Source organism: Podarcis filfolensis (genome assembly GCF_964270895.1).
Source record: "Podarcis filfolensis genome assembly, chromosome: 6".
NCBI classification, from domain to species: Eukaryota; Metazoa; Chordata; class Lepidosauria; order Squamata; family Lacertidae; genus Podarcis; species Podarcis filfolensis.
Window position 1 is genome coordinate 61,019,298 of NC_139609.1, and position 19,380 is coordinate 61,038,677.

Consider the following 19,380-nt stretch of genomic DNA (forward strand, 5'->3'; position numbering starts at 1 on the left):
AGTTTTGAATATTCATTGCAATAATTTCTGTAACAGATTGTTCACATGTCTTTTAAGTCTTTAAGATATTCTGAGATTCAGTTTTGATACTAGAGAATACTGATTTTTTTGTCAAAGGCAAGAGATCTTTTGGATTCAGAGGCAGTAACAATACCAGTGGAGAGAAGTTCGGTGATTTTATTAAGTGACAGGCTAAATACAAAATACTAATCAGTGAAAAAGACTTTCAGCAGAGTAATATAACATAAGCAAGACCAGATATTTCCCCATTCATTTGTCGGGAGCCCCAGGGAGAGACCCTTTCTGGCCAACATGCAGGACCCAGCTGGACTGGGCCTAGGTCAAATCTCAAAACTTATGTTTGCATCTGGGAGATTTATGTATTCTAAATTCTTCGTAGCTGTGTACTTATTGGCATAATGTCCAAAGCCCTCAAACCTGCTTTGGAAGTTGTTATTTAGAAGGCGTGAGGGATACGATAAGCAAATGGACAAGGCCAGCATAATTAACCTTGGGGTCCTGCTGTAGCTATAATACTTCTGGCAGGCGCTTGACCTTCAGACAGTGACTCCTGCCCCATTCTGCAGACACCTAACCTTGGAATAGTCAAAGCAATAAAGCAAACAATGCAGGCATGGACGAATGATTGTACCAACCAACCTACCTCCTCAAAATACATCTTCCAGTGTGGGTTTCCCCAACACTGATATAACCTCATACTCATGATTATGGGAAATATAAATATAATCTATTGTTGGGACTGCCAACTAATTGCACCTTAATGTGCATACCAGTAGAAGGCCTAGGTGTGTAGTTCTGCACAAATACTTGTTAAGGAATTGGGGGGGGGGACCCATGGCGTTGTGTTGCAATGGGTCTTAGTTTGAGCAACTCAAAAATCATATTATATTTACTTTGAGAATGTTTAAACCCATTAATGGCATCTTACCTGCTTGAAGCTGTTCATGTTTATAGTTTTCTATTGAATATTGAGCATCTCTGCCTCATTTTAAATGTATTGTAAAGTACAATATTGTCAAGCCTTTCCAGTGCTAAATATAGTCATCCTACTATATGTGCTGAATAAGCTTCTCAATCTTAGTCAAACAACCTAGAGATTATTCTTTGAATAACATGTTTTGTGTTTGAAGATTCTCTTTTTAGAGCGATCTAGTGAGTTTGTGGGAAAGCGTTTTACATTTCTTTCTCATGATTGTTAAATGTCAAACTGTGAGCAGGCATTAATTAAAGCACAGAAATGGGAAGGACATTGGAATCACCTGTGTGGGTCAGGGACATTATTCTGGCTCATGGGTTCCCTTTTCCCCAACTCACCCTCTTTCTTTTCTGTCTCAACTGATCAACCAGTCAAATATTTTCAGCTGCTAGCATGTTTTGTCCTGAAGTCAAGAATGTTTTTATGTAGATGGTAACCTGTATTTTTAAATAGTTAATTGTGGTGTTATATGACAGCAAAGGACTCTTCTTCTACAGTGTGTAGCAAATAGTGCACCCTGCCTGGGCACAGACACTTCTTAAACGTCATTTAGCAATAGCTACTCCAGCCGTGAATTATAACTATAGTCACATTTAAATACATGAGTGTTACAGGTGTGTGAGAGAACTACCAATACTCTTCACTAGTGGAAATAAAGTGGTAAGTGAGAAGCTTGGTGCATGTACCTGGCCTCCTGGCGGCCAGGTGTATAGTGCTGTTCCTCATCACCAACCACTCCTGGTGGAAGCATTTCAGTGAGAAATTTTATTTTGTAGGTCACATGACATCCACACAGTTATTCCATCAACTTGTAATCGCTTTATGCAGAGAAGTAGACATAAGTAAATTCAAAAGGCAGTACTCCTTGTTTACAGAAGCTCCATTGCTGACACTTGTCCAAGTTTCCCACATGGACAGTGGTGCCTGTGGAATGTTGATTCAAGGGCAGATTCTACAAGGAATGTTAGAAGTGACCATTTTTCTATACTGTACTTAGGCTGTCTCTCTCTTATATCTGTTGTGTTTATATAATCCTAATTCTCTTTATCTGTTTTACTTCTAATATCCTGCAGTTGTTAACAGTCCATGTATTACTTCTGCTTCTATAGCTTCCAGAACTAATTTTCTTTCCTAAGAAGTAACAGTATGGCCGCTTCTTCAATGTAAAAGTTGCTTTCAAAATGTCAATAGCATGCAGTGGAATGCTGATGTATTTGTGTGTTGCTTTTTCCTTCCTGACAGGAAGACTAAACAGAATGATATAATGATTCAAACATATCAAAATCAATCAAAAATATTTGTAACTTTTTTTTTTACAGAAAAGCTGACCCTTCTTCTTGCAATGCTGAGTCTTACCGTGCAGTTGCCACTCACACAGAAATAGGATTGGAACCCAAAGCCTCCTGATTGCAGTAGAGCTGTGCTCCAGTAAGCTTCCAGCTGATAATTAATTCCCAACAGTTCTTATTTTGAGAACTGGAAATGAGAATTGAATGAAGATCTGCATGGAAAAAGCCAAAGCAATTTTCATTAAAAACTGGACATCCAGGTTATTCAGCTACTTGAAGCATGAAGCAGTATTGGGCCCCAAGAAAACTCTGTTCATTTGCACTTATTGTTTTTGCATAGAACTGGCTTGCAACTTCGTTTGCAGAATGTGTTTTAAAGTGCCTCAATCAAATACAGAACCAAGAAGGACTTATTACAGTTTGTTTCCTAGAATCTTGTTCATCGCTTGAAGGGGAGGGACAAGTAAAGCTGTTAATATTTACCAAACATTTGACTTCCACAAACCTTTCTCAGGAAGAATTGTAAAAGTTGTCTTGATTTCCTTACATGATCTTAAAAAGTGTGAACAAAAGTAACACGTGCCTAATTGAAAATACTCGTTTTCTTTTTGATATATTTTCATAGGCAAACAAAAACTCTTGTGTACTTAACCAAAAAATCAAGGGTCACGTTTACAACAGCTTAATTTCAGTGGAAACAAGTAAAATGATTCTCCTGTTAAGATCAATGTGAGTGAAAAGTGCAGTGCTTCTGATGGTTTGAACTATAGTTTGTTACAGTCATGAAGGTAACTTGTTTGTTATATGCTATTTTAAAATTTTATGTTGAATTGTGCACTTCTTCTGTTTAAATTGATTAACTATGTAGTATGTATACAGAGAGAAAAATTGTTTCTCTTAGAATGCGTGCAAATAAACTAAAATATTGAATAAAAGGCACTATCATTGGTAGCTTTCTACTCCCAAGAGATAAGAGGAAACTGGTGATGCAGTGCAGCTTGTGTTGATACGGCTAATAGCACATAGCTGTTTCGAATCTGTTTCTCACCATGCAGAGATGCACAATGCAGTGAAAATAGATGTTTGTGGCAAAAACTTCCTGGTAACTTCCTTTACAGCACCCAGACAAGCATTCTGTGCACACATTTTAACTTTGCGCAAAGTATCATGAGATGGTGCCTTGGCTATAAGTATGTGTTCTTAGCATCTCAAAGTGGGCCATGTGCTGTTCAGTGTTGCTCCTTTAATTTTGAGTGTTGAATGTGATGGACACGTGTTAACTGGCTGAAATAAAAGTACATACCTTTTTTTAAAGGTCATTTGGTTATGGTAGCTACAATGAGCAATACTAAACATGGCCTTCCTTGTAATAGTGAGACTTGCATTGTTTGTAACTAATTTATCCATATTCCCTGCTGTGGAAAATGGCATCTGTATAGCGGCTTTGTTAATATGTGCATTAATTGAAATGTACTTGGCAGCTGACTGTAGAAATTTATTTTAAGTTGGCGGCTTTTTATGTAAAAACCCTTAGAACTCAAAGTAGCTAAAGCTTTCCAGATAATTTTGGACCACAACTCCCATCAGCCTCACAAACATGAATGTTTAACTTTGAGCTTGCCTGTGGCCACCCAGTCCTTCATGCATTGTAAGTCCATGTGCCTGTGAGCCTCTAGTTTGCTCTGCTACTACAATAAAAGCAGGAATAATAGTTCTGTTATCCCCTGCAATCACTAAAATGTTGTGTACCATACTGGGTCCTGTCTTCTGCAGTGGGTGATTAGCAGGGGATGCAATTATATGTGTACTCTGCAGTTGCATTGGTACTGCAAATCCTTTTCTGTGTTATGTATTTCATACACTGAGAACACTTCAATGCAGGAAATGCTGTAAAAGGTTGCAGAAGGGAACTGCTTGCTCACATATCCGAGTGTGAACATATGCTGGGAAGCCACAACTGGCTAAAGCTTTCCAAACTGGAATGTGGACACAGGAATGGGATAAAGGAAAGGAAAACTCATGTCTGAATCCACTCTCAGTTTTCCTTTAATTATTTAATTGTAAATGGCATGTACCATTATTTAAGAACAGTTTCTGTCTGGTGGTGTCCTTCTGTTTTGAGCAAGCTCAGTGCCTTACTTGCCAAGCAAATCCCATGAGTAGAATTTGCAGTGCAAAGCAAACAACTGAATTCAGACAGTAGATTTATGGTAAGCAGTAAAATGCAGTGCTTACTAATCAGCTTGGAAAGTAGGCAAAAACCCCAGCCCCTGGAATCACATAGCTGTTGGTAAGAGGTGCATTTTAAGGTGCCAAATAGTAAAACTTCATCCTAGCATAACTCATCCTAATCTTCCAATTTCAGTATTTCCCAGGACAATAGGGGTGCTAATTCTAAAAGCCAGTGACTATGCCAACCTTTTTGCTGTCCAAAGGCAGCAGCTCAGCCTTAATGTAATACAGTTTTTTGTATCTTCTTGGAAGAAATGGAGGGTGAGCTGAGGACAGTTTTCAGCAGTGGCACTATAGTAACTGTAAGATAGGTTTGGAGGTAGGATGACCAGAACCAGTGCATAATTTCTCAAAAGAGAATCTCATCAACTTAACCCTTTCTATTTGCTATGTTCAAACTGAAACCAGACTCTGGGCTGATGTCTGCCTGGAGCTTACACAATGCTTTTAATTGCTGAGAAAGACTGGGAAGCCTTTTATATAGTTCTCTGTCAAGCTTCCTTTGGGGTTTTTTCTGTGAAAGCCCCATTTATTTGCCTGCTGCTGCTGCTTCCTCTTCTGCATTTATTTATATATCCCTATTAGGTTCAGCAACTTCTCATTCATTGCTGTGACCTGAGTGAGAGCTATGATGCTTGCATGCATGCTTCCCTTATTATGGGGCTTGATGGAACTTCTGGCCATTACTTTGGAAGATCAAGGTGAGAAGTTGGGAATTGGGACTCTTTATGTCTAGCTTCTGTACTCCTTTCCCATCCTTTTTTGCGGGGAGAGGCTCCCTTCCCCATGGAATGTGGCAAAAGTTGGTGTTGCCTGAGTTGGCAATACATTTTTGTTCCGCTTCTGTTGGGAGAAAGGAGCTTAAGGAAGGGTCATCAGCAGTTAAAAGGGGATTTCAAGAGAGTAGCTAATGGGGAGGGGAGGGATGGCTCCTAATCCTTGCTTTATATTGTTTGTTGTTGGTTGGCATTCATCTGTCTCAGAAGACAATGGAGGAGTGTGCCTTTGGGAGTGAAGTCAAACCATTGGAAGGCTACAGTGCCTGTTGTAGCTGTAGAGGCTGATACAGGAGAGACATGTTGTGTTGCAGCTGGGGCAGATGAAGGTGTCCAGTTGTGCTGCTGCAGCTACACCATGGCATTTCTTCTCTCCTAACTCCTCCCAGCGGTCATTCTTCCACTGGTCACTGCTATGGATACACAACCTGACTGTGTCTCCAGCACTGTGGTCGTCTGCAAGGGATTCCCACGAGGGGCTGATGTTGCCTGCCTTCATGTCATATTTGTAACACGGAGCTGGTCTGCCAACAGGCCTGGTACCTGAAGTCAGCTCCCTGTAGAGCATGTCCTTCAGGTTTCCTGCCATCTTCCATTCCATGTTCATGACTAAGCCAGCATAGATGTCGCTGAGAGAGCAGTGTGAACATACTGTGTCTGTGGGTTTGGAAAAGCACATCTTGAGACTCTGTTGTGCAATGTGATGCTTATGCCTAGTGCAAAAGTTCAGTCTGTTTGGGGGGTAGACTCAGATTTATTGGGTCTACTGATTAGCATGTCCAGCATCTCCTCTTGGCCTCATTCATATGAAAACTTCTGATTCACTTTATGCTTCTTCCAGCCTTTCTAGTCCATTGTGACTGCAAAGTAAAACCTAGGAAACTCAACCCCAGATTGGTATAATTCTGCTTGTAGGAGCATAGGAAGGTGCTTTATACTATATAGTCAGACCAATGGACCCTCTTGCTCAGTATTGTTTACACTGACTGGTAGTGGCTATGCAGATATCAGGCAGGAGTGTGTCTTATCTAACTTTTCCAGGGGTCTGAGAATGGCAATGGTACAGTATGTTTAAACTATGAGAACTGTGGGGACATGGATTACTATATATCAGTGCTATTTTTCTAGAAAAAGAGGTGCCAGAAGTCACACTTGATTTTTTCTGATGGCAATGTCACCCACTTGAGAGGTGCCGAAACTGAGTTCTGGCTGAACCCCCCCCCCCCCCCCCCGCTTTGTATCCTTTTTAAAGTGTATTTTAAGTGCCTTAAGATCTCAGGTTAGAACAAGGTATAAATCTTTCTAGGTAGACCCAAGCCCACAGTGTTAGAAGGAAAAATGAGGGAAACACAGCAAGTGAAAGCAATTTTTAGAAATGAAATCACTACATATTTAAAGTTTACTTTCATGTAAACAGCTGCAATAATATGAATACGATGCTAAAACCAGTTGGCTCATGGTTGAAGGAAAGGGTTTTGTTTATATAAAAGGGAGTTAGATTAGTCTAGTTTAGTCTAGTTAGATTAGTCAAGTTTAAGAGCAAGAGCTGACATTCTATGGCTTTTAAAAATAGTGAGAGAGTCTAATGTTTGGATGATCCCCCTCACATGTTCACCAAGTACATGAGGAGAGTGGGACGATGCCTGCTACTGACACATCCCAAATCTAATGCTGTCTGTGGTCAGACCCTTCTGGTTGTATGTGCATGGTACTGTGTGTCTGTCCATAGGGTTCTTCTGCACAATCAAGAAACCTAGGACAGTCAAGGTTTCTGGTTACATTGAAGAGACATACATGCTTACATTTAGCATTAATGCCAAACACACAGCCACCACAGCATGTAGCCTATAGTAACACTGGTATTTTAAGGTGTGGCCAGGTTGGTACAATTATGCTTCTTTTATTCTTCTTTTTACAATTGTTCTTCTTCCGTGAATGAATGAAGAGAGTCAGTTGAATACTTCTATAAATCCATTACATAAAATAGCAAGAGGAAGTTTCTGAAGGAAGAAACTGCAAAATATTAAACTTCCTCAGTGGCTTCTTGTAAATAAACAATTTTTAAAAGTCCCATTTGATTACTAACTTTTGTATTAGAAAGTGGGCAGAGCGGGAGAGCTGTCTAATAAAACAATGCTCCTAATATATGGCAATCTTATTTAGGATGTTCCTCATTCATTAATGGATTATGTATAAATATTTCACTATGTGTCCTAGACACTATTATTAGCAGTGCATAAGTGGATTTCTTTATTGTGCTATCTGATTTATTGTGCTATCTGATGTAAAATTGCAATATATATGCTGTCTGATGTAAAGTCTCAATATTTATTTATCTGTTAAGTTTATTTATCTCCCTCCCTCCCAAAGATGCAAGGACAACTAACAAACAACATATCCAACAATAACAAAAAGATTTCTAAAGACAGTTTTAAAATCTACAATGCCGAAATGTTTTTGTCAGCTTCCAAAGGCCTGAACAATAAAATGTATTTAAATTCTTCCTGAACATGACCAGGGAAGGGAACTGTCTGATCTTTCCTGGGAGGGAATTCTTGTTATTATACCAAAAAAATGCGGTGTTTTGCAGCTCAACTCCCAATCAAGAGACCCAGTATCCTTTAAGTCTATCAACAACAACAACAACAACAACAGTAGACACTACAGAAATTGCCCAACCCCTTAACCAAAGACCACCCAAAATCATCATGCAAGCTTTACAGAAAAAGGTCTACAATAGAAATTTGAGAGTATGACTTGTCTCCTGTTGGTCAAGGTACCTGACAATACCTAATTGTCTCTCCTGGCCCCAATAGGAATTTTCACCTATTTGTAGGTATATGCTCTTTTGACAGGTCTGCTCTGTTTTTAACAGATACTTGCGAAACTGGTTTTGCAGAGCAGTGGTCCAATCATACAAATATGTTTATCTATTTACAACAGTGGTTTTCAACCAGTGTGCCATGGCACCCTGGGGTGCCTTGAATGATGTTCAGGGGTGCTGTGGACAACACTGGTCTCTGTCCCTCTTACCTTCCCTTCCTCCTCTGAATAGTGCCTCTGGGGCTGGCCAGGGGGTGCTTCCCAGGCCCCTGTGGGGCAGTGTGAGGAAGCACCTCTCTTCAGGACAGGGTGGGCAGCTCAGTGGTGGCATCAGTGGCTGCCCGGAGGACTCTTGGGGGGAGGAGAGGAGGCTGAGGGAACGCTCCACAAGGGAGGGTGTTCAAAAAGCAGTAAGGGGCTGCCAGCTCTGCAAGCAAGGGGTGACATAACTTGGCTCCTGAGCCCCACTGGGGTGCCACAGAAAGAATGTAGTTGGTCAAGGGAGCCATGGACCCAAAAAGGTTGAAAACCTCTATAGGATTTGAAGGACTTGCAAGTGAAAATAACTCAGGCAATCTATTGGGAAAGGTGTTTCCAACATGTTTCCTTCTGCAGCAAAAAACAATGATATTTGGGGTCATTAAGAGATTAATTTGGCTTTGGGATTGCTCAGTGAACTCAAATGTCTATTTTTTCAGGAAATATTCCCTAATTTTTGAAGGGCGAAGGATTGGTCTTCTGTGGCGCGTGTACCTGCTCTGTGTATGCACCTTAAAATTTGTATAACAGTCTGTTGAATAGTTTGTTGTAGCTGGTGTTTTTTTTTTTTTAATCTACAATTAGGAGAAATAATTACTGATCTTTCTATTAGCAGTTTTTTTGATCAACATTTTGCCTCTTTGCTGTCATGCCAACTTTCCACAATGCTTACTTTAGATTAATATGCAAGTTTACTTTACTCAAAAGCAGGCTCCACGATATTCAGTGAGACTTAATCCCAGGTAAGTGTGTGTAGTATGATAGCCATTGGCCACTAAGGCTGAAGATGCAAGCGATACGTCCATTAATATAAATAATAATTAGTACAATTTTTGGTACTATACAGATTAGTAAGAACTCTTTGCACCATTTGGTTAAATGAAATTACTGAGTTCCAATGTAGTGATTGTCAAAAACTACATTTGCCTGGCAGCACATCCACAGGGGAGTTGAAATTTCCAGAAACGTGGTTTTTGACAATCCCTAATTGCCAATTGCAACTTCTGGAAAGCTGCTATTGTGTGGATCAGTTTGATCTTTTGGAAAGTCCCCATGCTAGGTCCATGGGGCATTTTGGTCTCCCACTGAACTGTTGCCACATGCTCTTTGAAACCTCCATATGGATCCAAAACTTTTGAAGCATGAAACAAAGGTAACCATTTCTGATGTGATTATGAAAAGCCTGGAGGCAGAAAGTTCATTTGAGGGGCCTTTCTTGATGTAGCATTTGCCCCCATTCCCTTAGCCAACCATGCATATTTTAAAAATGTATTAACATTATCCTTTTCTCTCTCTCTCTCTCTCTCTCTCTCTCTCTCTCTCTCTCTCTGTGTGTGTGTGTGTGTGTGTGTGAATGAATAAATGAATGACATCTGAAGCAGTGTATGAAGATTTCGTTTCTAAAATTCATACACACATACACACACACAGAATTCACTTCAATTGTTGCTCCTATGTCCCATCTTAAGTAGAACATGCAATTAATTTCCTCAGATCATCTCTAAATAAAATTAAAGTGCACACACATGTACATATTTATCCCAATATGTCCCAGGCCCTGACTGCTCTACTTCTTTCTTCCTCTCCCAGCCACAGGCCTGAATCCTCTATTGTCCTTTCCCCCAGCCACATTACATACATTTCTTCCTTGGTGATGGTGTAGTAGACATTGCTGCTAATTTGTTGTCTCCTAGTCTCTCCTCTAAGTCCACATGCCTGCATGCTAGCAGCAATCCGTTTAGAACTTTTCTCTCTACAGGCTTTTTCCAGCTAGAACTACCCCCAGAGAGAAGAGGAGGAAGAGTCCTAATTGGTCTCTCTTTGATCTTTGCTGGCAGCATCCAATTAGAGTAATTCCCTATCTCCTCTCCTCTGAGTTTCCTGGAAATTAGCTGCCTACAGGTAAAACAGGCCTGAAAAATAGCCTGGTGGCCCAACCTGCCCAGAAGAGACTGGAATGCAGTGCAAAGTTGTTGACTTTTCAGGGTGTAAGGCCTTTGTCTTTGCCTAGCTGTAATTTGCTGGGTTGTTGTCTTTCCCATCATGTTAGGTAGGCCCACAGGTGTCCTGTTGATAACATCAATGCCAGAGGTTATCCTATTGCTCTCCCTCACAGTTCCTCACCAGTGGCCTCTGGTGGGGGGAGGGGGGAGCCCAGCCCAAATGGTGAGAGAGGCAATGAGTGGAGATGGCAGTTCCCTTGCTGTCTGTTGTTTCTAAAAGTTGTCAGCACCACAGCAATACCAATGCTGACATGGTCCCACCATGTGTGAGGCCTGGGGCAACTGCCACCTGAAAAAGGCCCATGGCAATTAATTATTCCAGAACAGCTAGAAGATAAATACAGAAAGCCTAATGCATTAACATTCTAATACATTTAACTTGTGGCATATCCCACAAGGAATCAGGCTCCCAACAGTTCTGTACAGCTACTGCCCCAGTGGTTACTTTTGATGATAAGGAATGGTCATTTCCATGTTAGAGGTGGAGGAAATGATATGGTGGTTCAAAACACAAAATTGCACTGGGCAGAGCTTCACATTTCCTTGATTTTCCCCTCTTTTTTATCATTAGGTGGCTGTGGCCCTCCACCTAGGTTAAACTTTGCTGAGCTAACTGACGAGTATAAGCAAAAGAATTTATTTCCTGTTGGCTCGATTGTGAAATATATGTGCCGTCCAGGCTATACCGGACTGAGGTACTCTATTAAGTGCCTTCAAAGCCAGGAGTGGTCCAAAGTTCCGGAGCTCTGTAAACGTGAGTGTCATAACATTCTTTGAAATACTTGTGAGAATATGCTGCGTACCAATCTGAATCATTTCAATGGTTTGAATACAAGAGATGTATTGAGGTGTGCAGTTCTGCCCTTGAGAATGTATTAATTTAAAACGAAAAGCAGATGGAAACTTTAGATCAGCATTGTACTTTAAGGCACACTTTGTCTCTTTCTTCCTGCTAGGACAATCTTGTGGAAATCCAGGGGAACCAGATAATGGGAAGTTGATTGTGCCCCAAGATACTTTATTCGGTTCCACTGTAAATTACACCTGCAATGAAGGGTAAGCATCAGTAAAGCCAAGAAGGGAGAATTCCTCTGCTCCCTCTGGCCTGACTTCCCACTAGGGCTGCTCTATCTCCCCTAGTTGCATAAGCAGAAAGAATCTGGTAAAGCTTTTCCTCTCACTTTTCTCTCCCATCAGGAAAATCTCATTTGACTTATTTCTGTTGGTTCACTATGCAGTTTTTAAAGGCACCAAACACATAGAAAAGGAGAGAGCTTGTAACCCTAGAGACTAACGATTTTCTACACTTAACCCTAGGCCTGTTCGTTCAGAAAGGAATGAAGTACTTTGCATTCATGTCCTCCTTAGGCATATGGTTGGCCACTGTAATAGGTGAATGATGGCTCTTTGGTTTGGTCCAGCAGAGCTCTTATGTACTGGGTGTGGTGATATTTTTGTTTTTAAGAATCTGAGCACACAGGAACGTTCCTACTGTGAAGCATTTCAGTTTGCCAGGCAGATCAATCCCCCCCAGGCTCTCCCCCCACTGTTCTGGGGGCAATTTCAGGAGACACACAGGAAGGGAGAGAAAGACGCATTGTACAAGCAGAAGTCTTTGCACATGCTTCCATGTGCAAAAAATTACTTACTAATTTTTCATACCGCTCTTCATCAAAAGATGTCAGAATAAAATACAAGATAAAATAATTAAGCCAAAACAATAGCCCTCCTTATCAGCCAAAGGCCTTGTTGAAGAGGAACGTTTTCACCTGACACCTAAAAATATATAATGAAGGTGCCAGGCGAATCTCCCTGGGGAGAGCATTCCACAAAGGGGGAGCGACTACAGAAAAGGCCCATTCTCGTGTAGCCATCCTCTGGACTTCATGTGAAGGAGGTACACAAAGGAGGGCCTCAGATGATGAATGCAATGTCCAGGACCACCACAAAGCAGTGCCACCTATCCCCAACTCAGACAGCTACTCCAGAAGGATGCTATGGTCAATGGTATCAAAAGCTGCTGAGAGGTTGAGGAGAATTAACAAGGAAACATTTCCCCTGTCTCTCCCAACAGAGGTCATCATGCAGGGCAACCAAAAGAGTTTCTGTGCCAAAACTAGGCCGAAACCCCAACTGAAATGGATCTAGAAAATCAGTTTCCTCCAAAGGCACCTGGGTCTGGTCCACAACCACCAGAACCTTGACAAGAACCCTGCTCATGAAGGGGAGCAAGGCAGCTGGCCGGTAGTCAAAGATTTCTGAGTCCAGGGAGGGTTTCTTAAGGAGTGGTTTTACCACTGCCTCCTCCAGGCAGGAACCACCCCCTCTTGTTATGAGGCATTGATCACCTCCCTGGCCCAGCCCCACTAGCTTTCATCAGTGTTGGCATGTAACCATTTTCAGTCATTCCTTTCAGAGGACAATGTATCATATTTCTTAAAATACAAATAAAATAAATTAAGTATGTTGCGTTATAAATCCATATTACCCCAGGAAGTGTACTGGATTGCTTGCTCAATGGATATTAGTTAACTGGGACACTCGACACCAAGAACAATTGAAAGAGGGGTGAACATATTAATTAAATGAATATTGTAAGATATGTTGAGATAGCTGCACAATCCTGGCTGACAAGAAATGTGCTTCCCTGTCTTTCAAAAAGCATTTCATTTGTTTGTGGAAAGTCAGTAAGAAGAACGTTCACATTATAAGCACATCAGTTCTATGCATCTCACGAGGCAGAACAAGACAACCCACAGCTACTTCTTTCTTGATACAGGCACAGGTTAATTGGTAGTACTTCCAGCAGAAAGTGTGTCGTATTTGGCCGAAAAGTAGGGTGGACTAATGATATTCCTCTTTGTCAGCGTAAGTAAAACATATTTTTTACTGCTATGTTTGTAAATAGTATTCTTATATGGCACCAGGAACACCTCAAAATCAATTTAGTATGGATGGTAAAGGGTTAATACATTTGCATGCTCTCGTCTAGCAGTATTAGAGGTAAATTAGTGTCAAAATGTTGTTCTTGTTGTTACAGTGGACGCTCGGGTTGCAAACGTGATCCATGCGGAATGCACATTCGCAACCCGTGTCTGCGCATGCGCAGGTTGTGATTCGGCGCTTCTGCGCATGCACAAAGCGCGATTTAGCGCTTCTGTGCATGTGCGACTGCCAAAACCCGGAAGTAACCCGTTCCGGTACTTCCAGGATTCGGCGGTCCACAACCCAAAAAAATGCAACCTGAAGCTGCTGTAACCCAAGGTATGACTGTACTTTAATTTCTTACCTATACTGCACCTTAAGGTTCCAAGGCAGGTTACAGCAACTGAAAATACAACATTGGTGGCGCTGTGGTCTAAACCACTGAACCTAGGGTTTGCCGATTGGAAAGTTGGTGGTTCAAATCCCTGCGACGGGGTGCGCTCCCATTGCTCAGTCCCAGCTCCTGCCCACCTAGCAGTTCGAAAGCACATCAAAGTGCAAGTAGATAAATAGGTATCGCTCCGGCAGGAAGATAAACAGTATTTCTGTGCACTGCTCTGGTTCGCCAAAAGCAGCTTAGTCATGCTGGCCACATGACCCGGAAGCTGTACGCCGGCTCCCTCGGCCAATAAAGCGAGATGAGCGCTGCAACCCCAGAGTCGTCCGCGACTGGACCTAACTGTCAGGGGTTCCTTTACCTTTACCTAAAACAAATTATGGCATTGAAGCTTTGTTTCACGAAGCGTAGTATAACTCACTCTTTGGGATAACCTCTGAGACTCTGCTGAAATAAGCAAATAAACATAGGAATAGACAATGGTTCGATATTGGTCGCATTCAGTATAAGAAAAAGTGAAGCAGACTCCTGTATCTTCAAGCTATTTTGCAAACCTACAGCCTTACCTGTAACCAGGGCTGCCAACTTGAATAAAATCGGAGGGGCAAGTAAGCCCCACCCTGCTTAACTGTTCACATGGTGCGGCACACACGCACCATTTGAATGGCAATTCTCATCAACTTCGGGGGATGAGCAGCCCCCTCAAATATTTTATGGGGGTGGGCAAAGGGTCCTCAGCCCTGAGTTTGCTCCTGTGCCTGTAACAATTGTTACTTGCCTGTTAGCTTGAATGGCACAATGCAATTTTGCCCATCTCTTGTCACATGGATGCTGTCCAGATAAATGTTTCTTTGTTATAAAATAAATAACTAAAAAAAATGGGTCCTGATTCACTACCACTAACTTCTATAGAAGAGGTTCCCTGAAGTGAATTAGACTGACATGAATACAGTTATGCAAATATAATACAGTTAAATTTCTGTAGATGTACTTTTTAAATTTTCATTATAGGGGAAAGATTAAAATACTGTGAATGAAAGAACTTGGCATGGATGTGTCAGGAAAAAGTAGGCTTCCTTACTTACATGAAATTAATATAATTTTCAAACAAAAAAGATGAAATTAATGATTGCCAGATGTAACTGGCAGGTATGATGTACTATTTCTGTAGCGTCACACAAGCCTTCTATGCCTGCTTAGCATCTAGTATCCAGAAAATAATTCCCTATGTGCCACTCTCTGTTTTTATTATTATTCTTACACTTACAAAACCGTCGGACAGCCTTACAAAAGAAATTCAATATAACAATTCACAAATACAAAAATAAGTGTTCAAAAATACAATTCCTGTAGGGCATTAAAAAACTTTCAGATTTCTAATTTACAAAGATAATAACTGAACACCACTGCATTTCCTCAAATTAAATGAAAGCACTAGTGTTTCCTTAGGTAGGGAGATGTTTAGATGCAAAATGAACTAAGACACAATAAATATTAAAAAAAACCACTAAAATATTTGTCTTTGGCATGTATCTTCTGCTTATGTTTCTAGGTATTCCATGCTTTCCACCACCAGATGTTCCCCATGGCAAGCACAGTGGCAGGTCCATGAATGACTTCTCCTATGGGACAGCTGTAACATACACCTGTGACAAAGGCCACCCCCTTGTGGGAAATGCCACTATTTACTGTACTACTAAGGATGGATTAAATGGAATTTGGAGTGGCCGTGCATATTGTGGAGGTGTGGTTTTCCAGTGTTACTATTTGTTCTTCTATTGTTTATATGGAAAGGTCCAATTTGTGTTAATTCCTAAACATGATGATTTGGTAATGTGGCAAGCATTTTCTTCTGATAGCTCTAACAGAATAACTATTAGGTATCAATACTTCTAAATTTTCAAAACCAACCCACCTGTCCATGATGCAGCAGATAAAGGCACAGATGCACTGAGTGAGGGTCTATTCTTTTACTTTGTCCTTTGTAGCTGTATGTTTATTAAACACATCTTCTTTTCAGTGGCTCACTGTCCAGCTCCTCAAATTGAAAATGGAAGAATAGTAACTGGTTATTCCGCCAGCTACACATATAACCAAAGGGTGACATTAGACTGCAATGCTGGCCACAAAATAGCTGGCTCGAGAGAGATCCATTGCCAAGTGGATGGCACATGGGACCCTCCAGTACCTCACTGTGAACAGGGCAAGTATCACTTTGAAGCTCTTTCGTATGAGTCTCCTCACCCGCAAACAGACTTCCCTTTCAGGCTGCTGCTGACTGTGTTTCTAATATGAGGGCTTTAACCTGAGCCACAATAGAAGGCAATGCCTTTTTGAACTATAATAAGCAGAAATTTCCCATGACTCTTTCTGGTTTCTTTTCCTCCTAAAGTTTATGTTCCTAGTAATCAAAGAAGCAACATACAAATCACTAGAAGCAACCCACAAATCACTTGCTGTAAAATGTTTGATTGTTTCCACTAATAATTGTTTGAGAAAACCATCTAGTGCTTTAATGTAATGTTCCATAAATTCATTTTTCAATCATTAATATATAGGAAACATAGTTAATACCTTGCAGTGGAATCTTACATATGCTTACTCAGAAGTAAGGGCCATTGAGTTCTGTTAAATTTACTACTACGTAAGTGTGATAAGATTGCAGCCTTCATGTTGAATAGATTGTTCTGTTGGCACCCATCTGTCTTGGGAGACAACGGAACAGTGTGTCTTCACGAGTAAAGTCAAACATTTGGAGAGTTACAGCACCTGCTGTGGCTGTAGAGACCAATATGGGAGATACATGTTTTGCTGCAGCTGGGGCAGATCATAGAATTCTAGAGTTGGAAGGGAACCTGAGGATCATCTAGTTCAACCCGCTGCAATGCAGGAATATGCAGCTGTCCCATATGGAGACTGAACCTGCAACCTTGGCGTTATCGGTACCATGCTCTAACCATCTGAGCTATCCAGGCCCACATTAAATAACTGGCAGCAGTGGGATAAAGGTGTCCAGTTGTGCTGCTGCAGGTGCAGCATGGCAGTTCTGCTCTCTGCACTCCTCTCAGTGGTCATTTTTCCTCTGGAAACTACTATGGATACATGACCTGACTGCCTGTCTCCAGGCACTGTGGTTGGATGCAAGGAATTCCTACACAGCGAGGTTGATATTGCCAGCCTTCATGTCATGGTTGCAGACAGCTTTGTAACACAGAGCTGGTCTGTCAACAGGCCTGGTGCTTGAAGCTAGCTCCCCGTAGAGCACGTTCTTGGGGATCTTGCCATCTTCCATTCTGTGGACATGTACAAACCAATACACTTCCTAATTATCAGGAAAGTGTTAAGAGGTTGTCTATGATCCTAGAAAGTTAAAATGTTGAATTTTACATCAAGGTTTTATATTTTCTGCAATACACCCTTCTCTCAGGTCTCACATATTGTTGTTGTTGTTTAGTCGTTTAGTCGTGTCCGACTCTTCGTGACCCCATGGACCAGAGCACGCCAGGCACTCCTGTCTTCCACTGCCTCCCGCAGTTTGGTCAGACTCATGTTTGTACCATCTCGTCCTCTGTCATCCCCTTCTTCTTGTGCCCTCAATCTTTCCCAACATCAGGGTCTTTTCCAGGGAGTCTTCTCTTCTCATGAGGTGGCCAAAGTAATGGAGCCTCAGCTTCACGATCTGTCCTTCCAGTGAGCACTCAGGGCTGATTTCATTAAGAATGGATACGTTTGATCTTCTTGCAGTCCATGGGACTCTCAAGAGTCTCCTCCAGCACCATAATTCAAAAGCATCAATTCTTCGGCGATCAGCCTTCTTTATGGTCCAGCTCTCACTTCCATACATCACTACTGGGAAAACCATCGTCTCACATATTATAGAATTTAATAATGGCTTTATCCTTTTTCCTTCGCAGTCACTGGTTGTGAAAATCCAGAAATCCAGAATGGAAGAATAACAAGATCTAGAGGGCAAGTTAAACCCAAAGAGACAATTACATTTGAATGTGACCCTGGCTATATCCTGAAAGGCAACCATAGAATTCAGTGCCAGTTTGACAGCACATGGGATTCTCCTGTGCCCATTTGTGTTAGGGGTAGGTACCAGTACATGTTTCATTTGCTTCTAATAGTCAGGAATGCTTTCCTTTTGTTTGGATCTCCTTTGACAGTTTCAGATATGAACCAAAAAAAATGAAAGTTGTATCTGAGCTTGTGCACATTAAACACTCTCTACAAATGAATACCATACAGGGGTATGTAAGTACTATAATCATTCCACTGAATAAAGATAGCCAAATTGGTGCCCTTCATGTGTTGCTGGATTACAGTTCTCATCAGCCCCAGTGAGCATGGCCAATAGTAAAAGATTATGGGAGATATAGTCCACAACAACTGAAGTGCACCAAGTTGGCTACGCCTGCAATAGAGTGTGATTGAGGAAATAAGCCTTTGGGGGTTTCTTGATTGGACTGAAACCTGAAATAGGAATCATAACAAATAACGACAGACCATTGCAATTGCATGACCAAAAAGAAGTGCAAGAGATATGTATCATGTTTCATTTGAATTAGCATATGCTTTGTAAAAAGCATAAATATAATAATGATACCAGAGCCAATAAAAGTTAATGGGGGGGGGCTCCTTTCATGTTAAGTTAGGCCAACCTTTACTCATGCCATGATCTACGGTAATAAACCAAAGAAAAAGTTCAGATTGACACACACTTATTAACAGTATTTATTATTTGTTTGCTTCATAAAATTTATACACTGCTTGATTGTAAAAAGCAATAATTTCAAAGTAGTTTACAAAAATAAAACCAAGGAAATTTTACAACTTTAAAACAAACAAAAGTTACTATTGTAAAACAGATTAAAATTATTTCAACTTTCTAATCATCAGGGTAGGCTTGCCCAAAACAAGAATGCTTTTAGCAGATGCCAAAAAGAATAAAGTGAAGGCACCTGCTTGATATCAATAGGCAGGGAGTTCCCAAGTGTAGGTGCTGCCGCACTAAATGACTGAGTTCTTACAAATGTGGAATTTACAGTCAAGGATGTTTGTAATGTGTTTTTCCATTGTAACCACCTTTTTTTCCCTTTCAGTGATTCAATGCCAGCCACCCCCACATGTTCAAAATGGGATGTACAACCAGGAAGCAGCAGTGTTTACTAATGGAATGTCTGTGAAATACACATGTGAGCCTGGCTATGGTCTAATTGGAGAGGGGACTATTTACTGCACAGCATCTGGTACATGGTCTTCCCCTGCCCCTCGATGTGAAGGTACATCTTTTGACCATAAGATCGTCCATATTGGCTCTAGCAGGGCAAGCTACAAAGCAATGTTTACACCATTTCTTCCATTCAGCCTTGAAAATTTGGTTCCAGGCAAATAATTAAAGTAGTGCTGCTTCCTATAATGAAAGCACACACTTAGAGAACTGTCACACAGAATTCAGTTCTGTGCAAGTTAATGGAACTTCTGAAGGGTTCCTTAGAAGAGACAAAGAGTGATACCGCAAGGTAAAGGGACCCCTGACCATTAGGTCCAGTCGTGACCGACTCTGGGGTTGCGGCACTCATCTCGCTTTATTGGCCGAGGGAGCCGGCGTACAGCTTCCGGGTCATGTGGCCCCCATGACTAAGCCGCTTCTGGTGAACCAGAGCAGCCCACGGAA

General features: G+C 41.3%; 2 protein-coding genes across 13 annotated transcripts in view; both read left to right on the plus strand.

Moving 5' to 3' along the window:
• Nucleotides 1-3,221, plus strand: part of LOC310764108 (membrane cofactor protein-like) — a 54,409-nt gene extending 51,188 nt beyond the window's left edge. For all 12 annotated transcript variants that reach the window (XM_083617443.1, XM_083617439.1, XM_083617440.1 and 9 more), the window contains one exon: nucleotides 2,317-3,221. In XM_083617443.1, coding sequence (XP_083473569.1) covers nucleotides 2,317-2,404 — 88 coding nt within the window. In that variant the 3' untranslated portion in view covers nucleotides 2,405-3,221. The remainder of the gene's footprint in view (nucleotides 1-2,316) is intronic.
• A 145-nt stretch (nucleotides 3,222-3,366) lies between these two features.
• The window catches only part of LOC310764076 (complement receptor type 1-like), a 44,712-nt gene continuing 28,698 nt past the window's right edge, over nucleotides 3,367-19,380 (plus strand). The window contains exons 1-8 of the mRNA XM_083617293.1: nucleotides 3,367-5,219; nucleotides 10,950-11,132; nucleotides 11,335-11,434; nucleotides 13,158-13,246; nucleotides 15,253-15,444; nucleotides 15,721-15,903; nucleotides 17,615-17,794; nucleotides 18,806-18,985. Coding sequence (XP_083473419.1) covers nucleotides 5,147-5,219; nucleotides 10,950-11,132; nucleotides 11,335-11,434; nucleotides 13,158-13,246; nucleotides 15,253-15,444; nucleotides 15,721-15,903; nucleotides 17,615-17,794; nucleotides 18,806-18,985 — 1,180 coding nt within the window. The 5' untranslated portion in view covers nucleotides 3,367-5,146. The remainder of the gene's footprint in view (nucleotides 5,220-10,949; nucleotides 11,133-11,334; nucleotides 11,435-13,157; nucleotides 13,247-15,252; nucleotides 15,445-15,720; nucleotides 15,904-17,614; nucleotides 17,795-18,805; nucleotides 18,986-19,380) is intronic.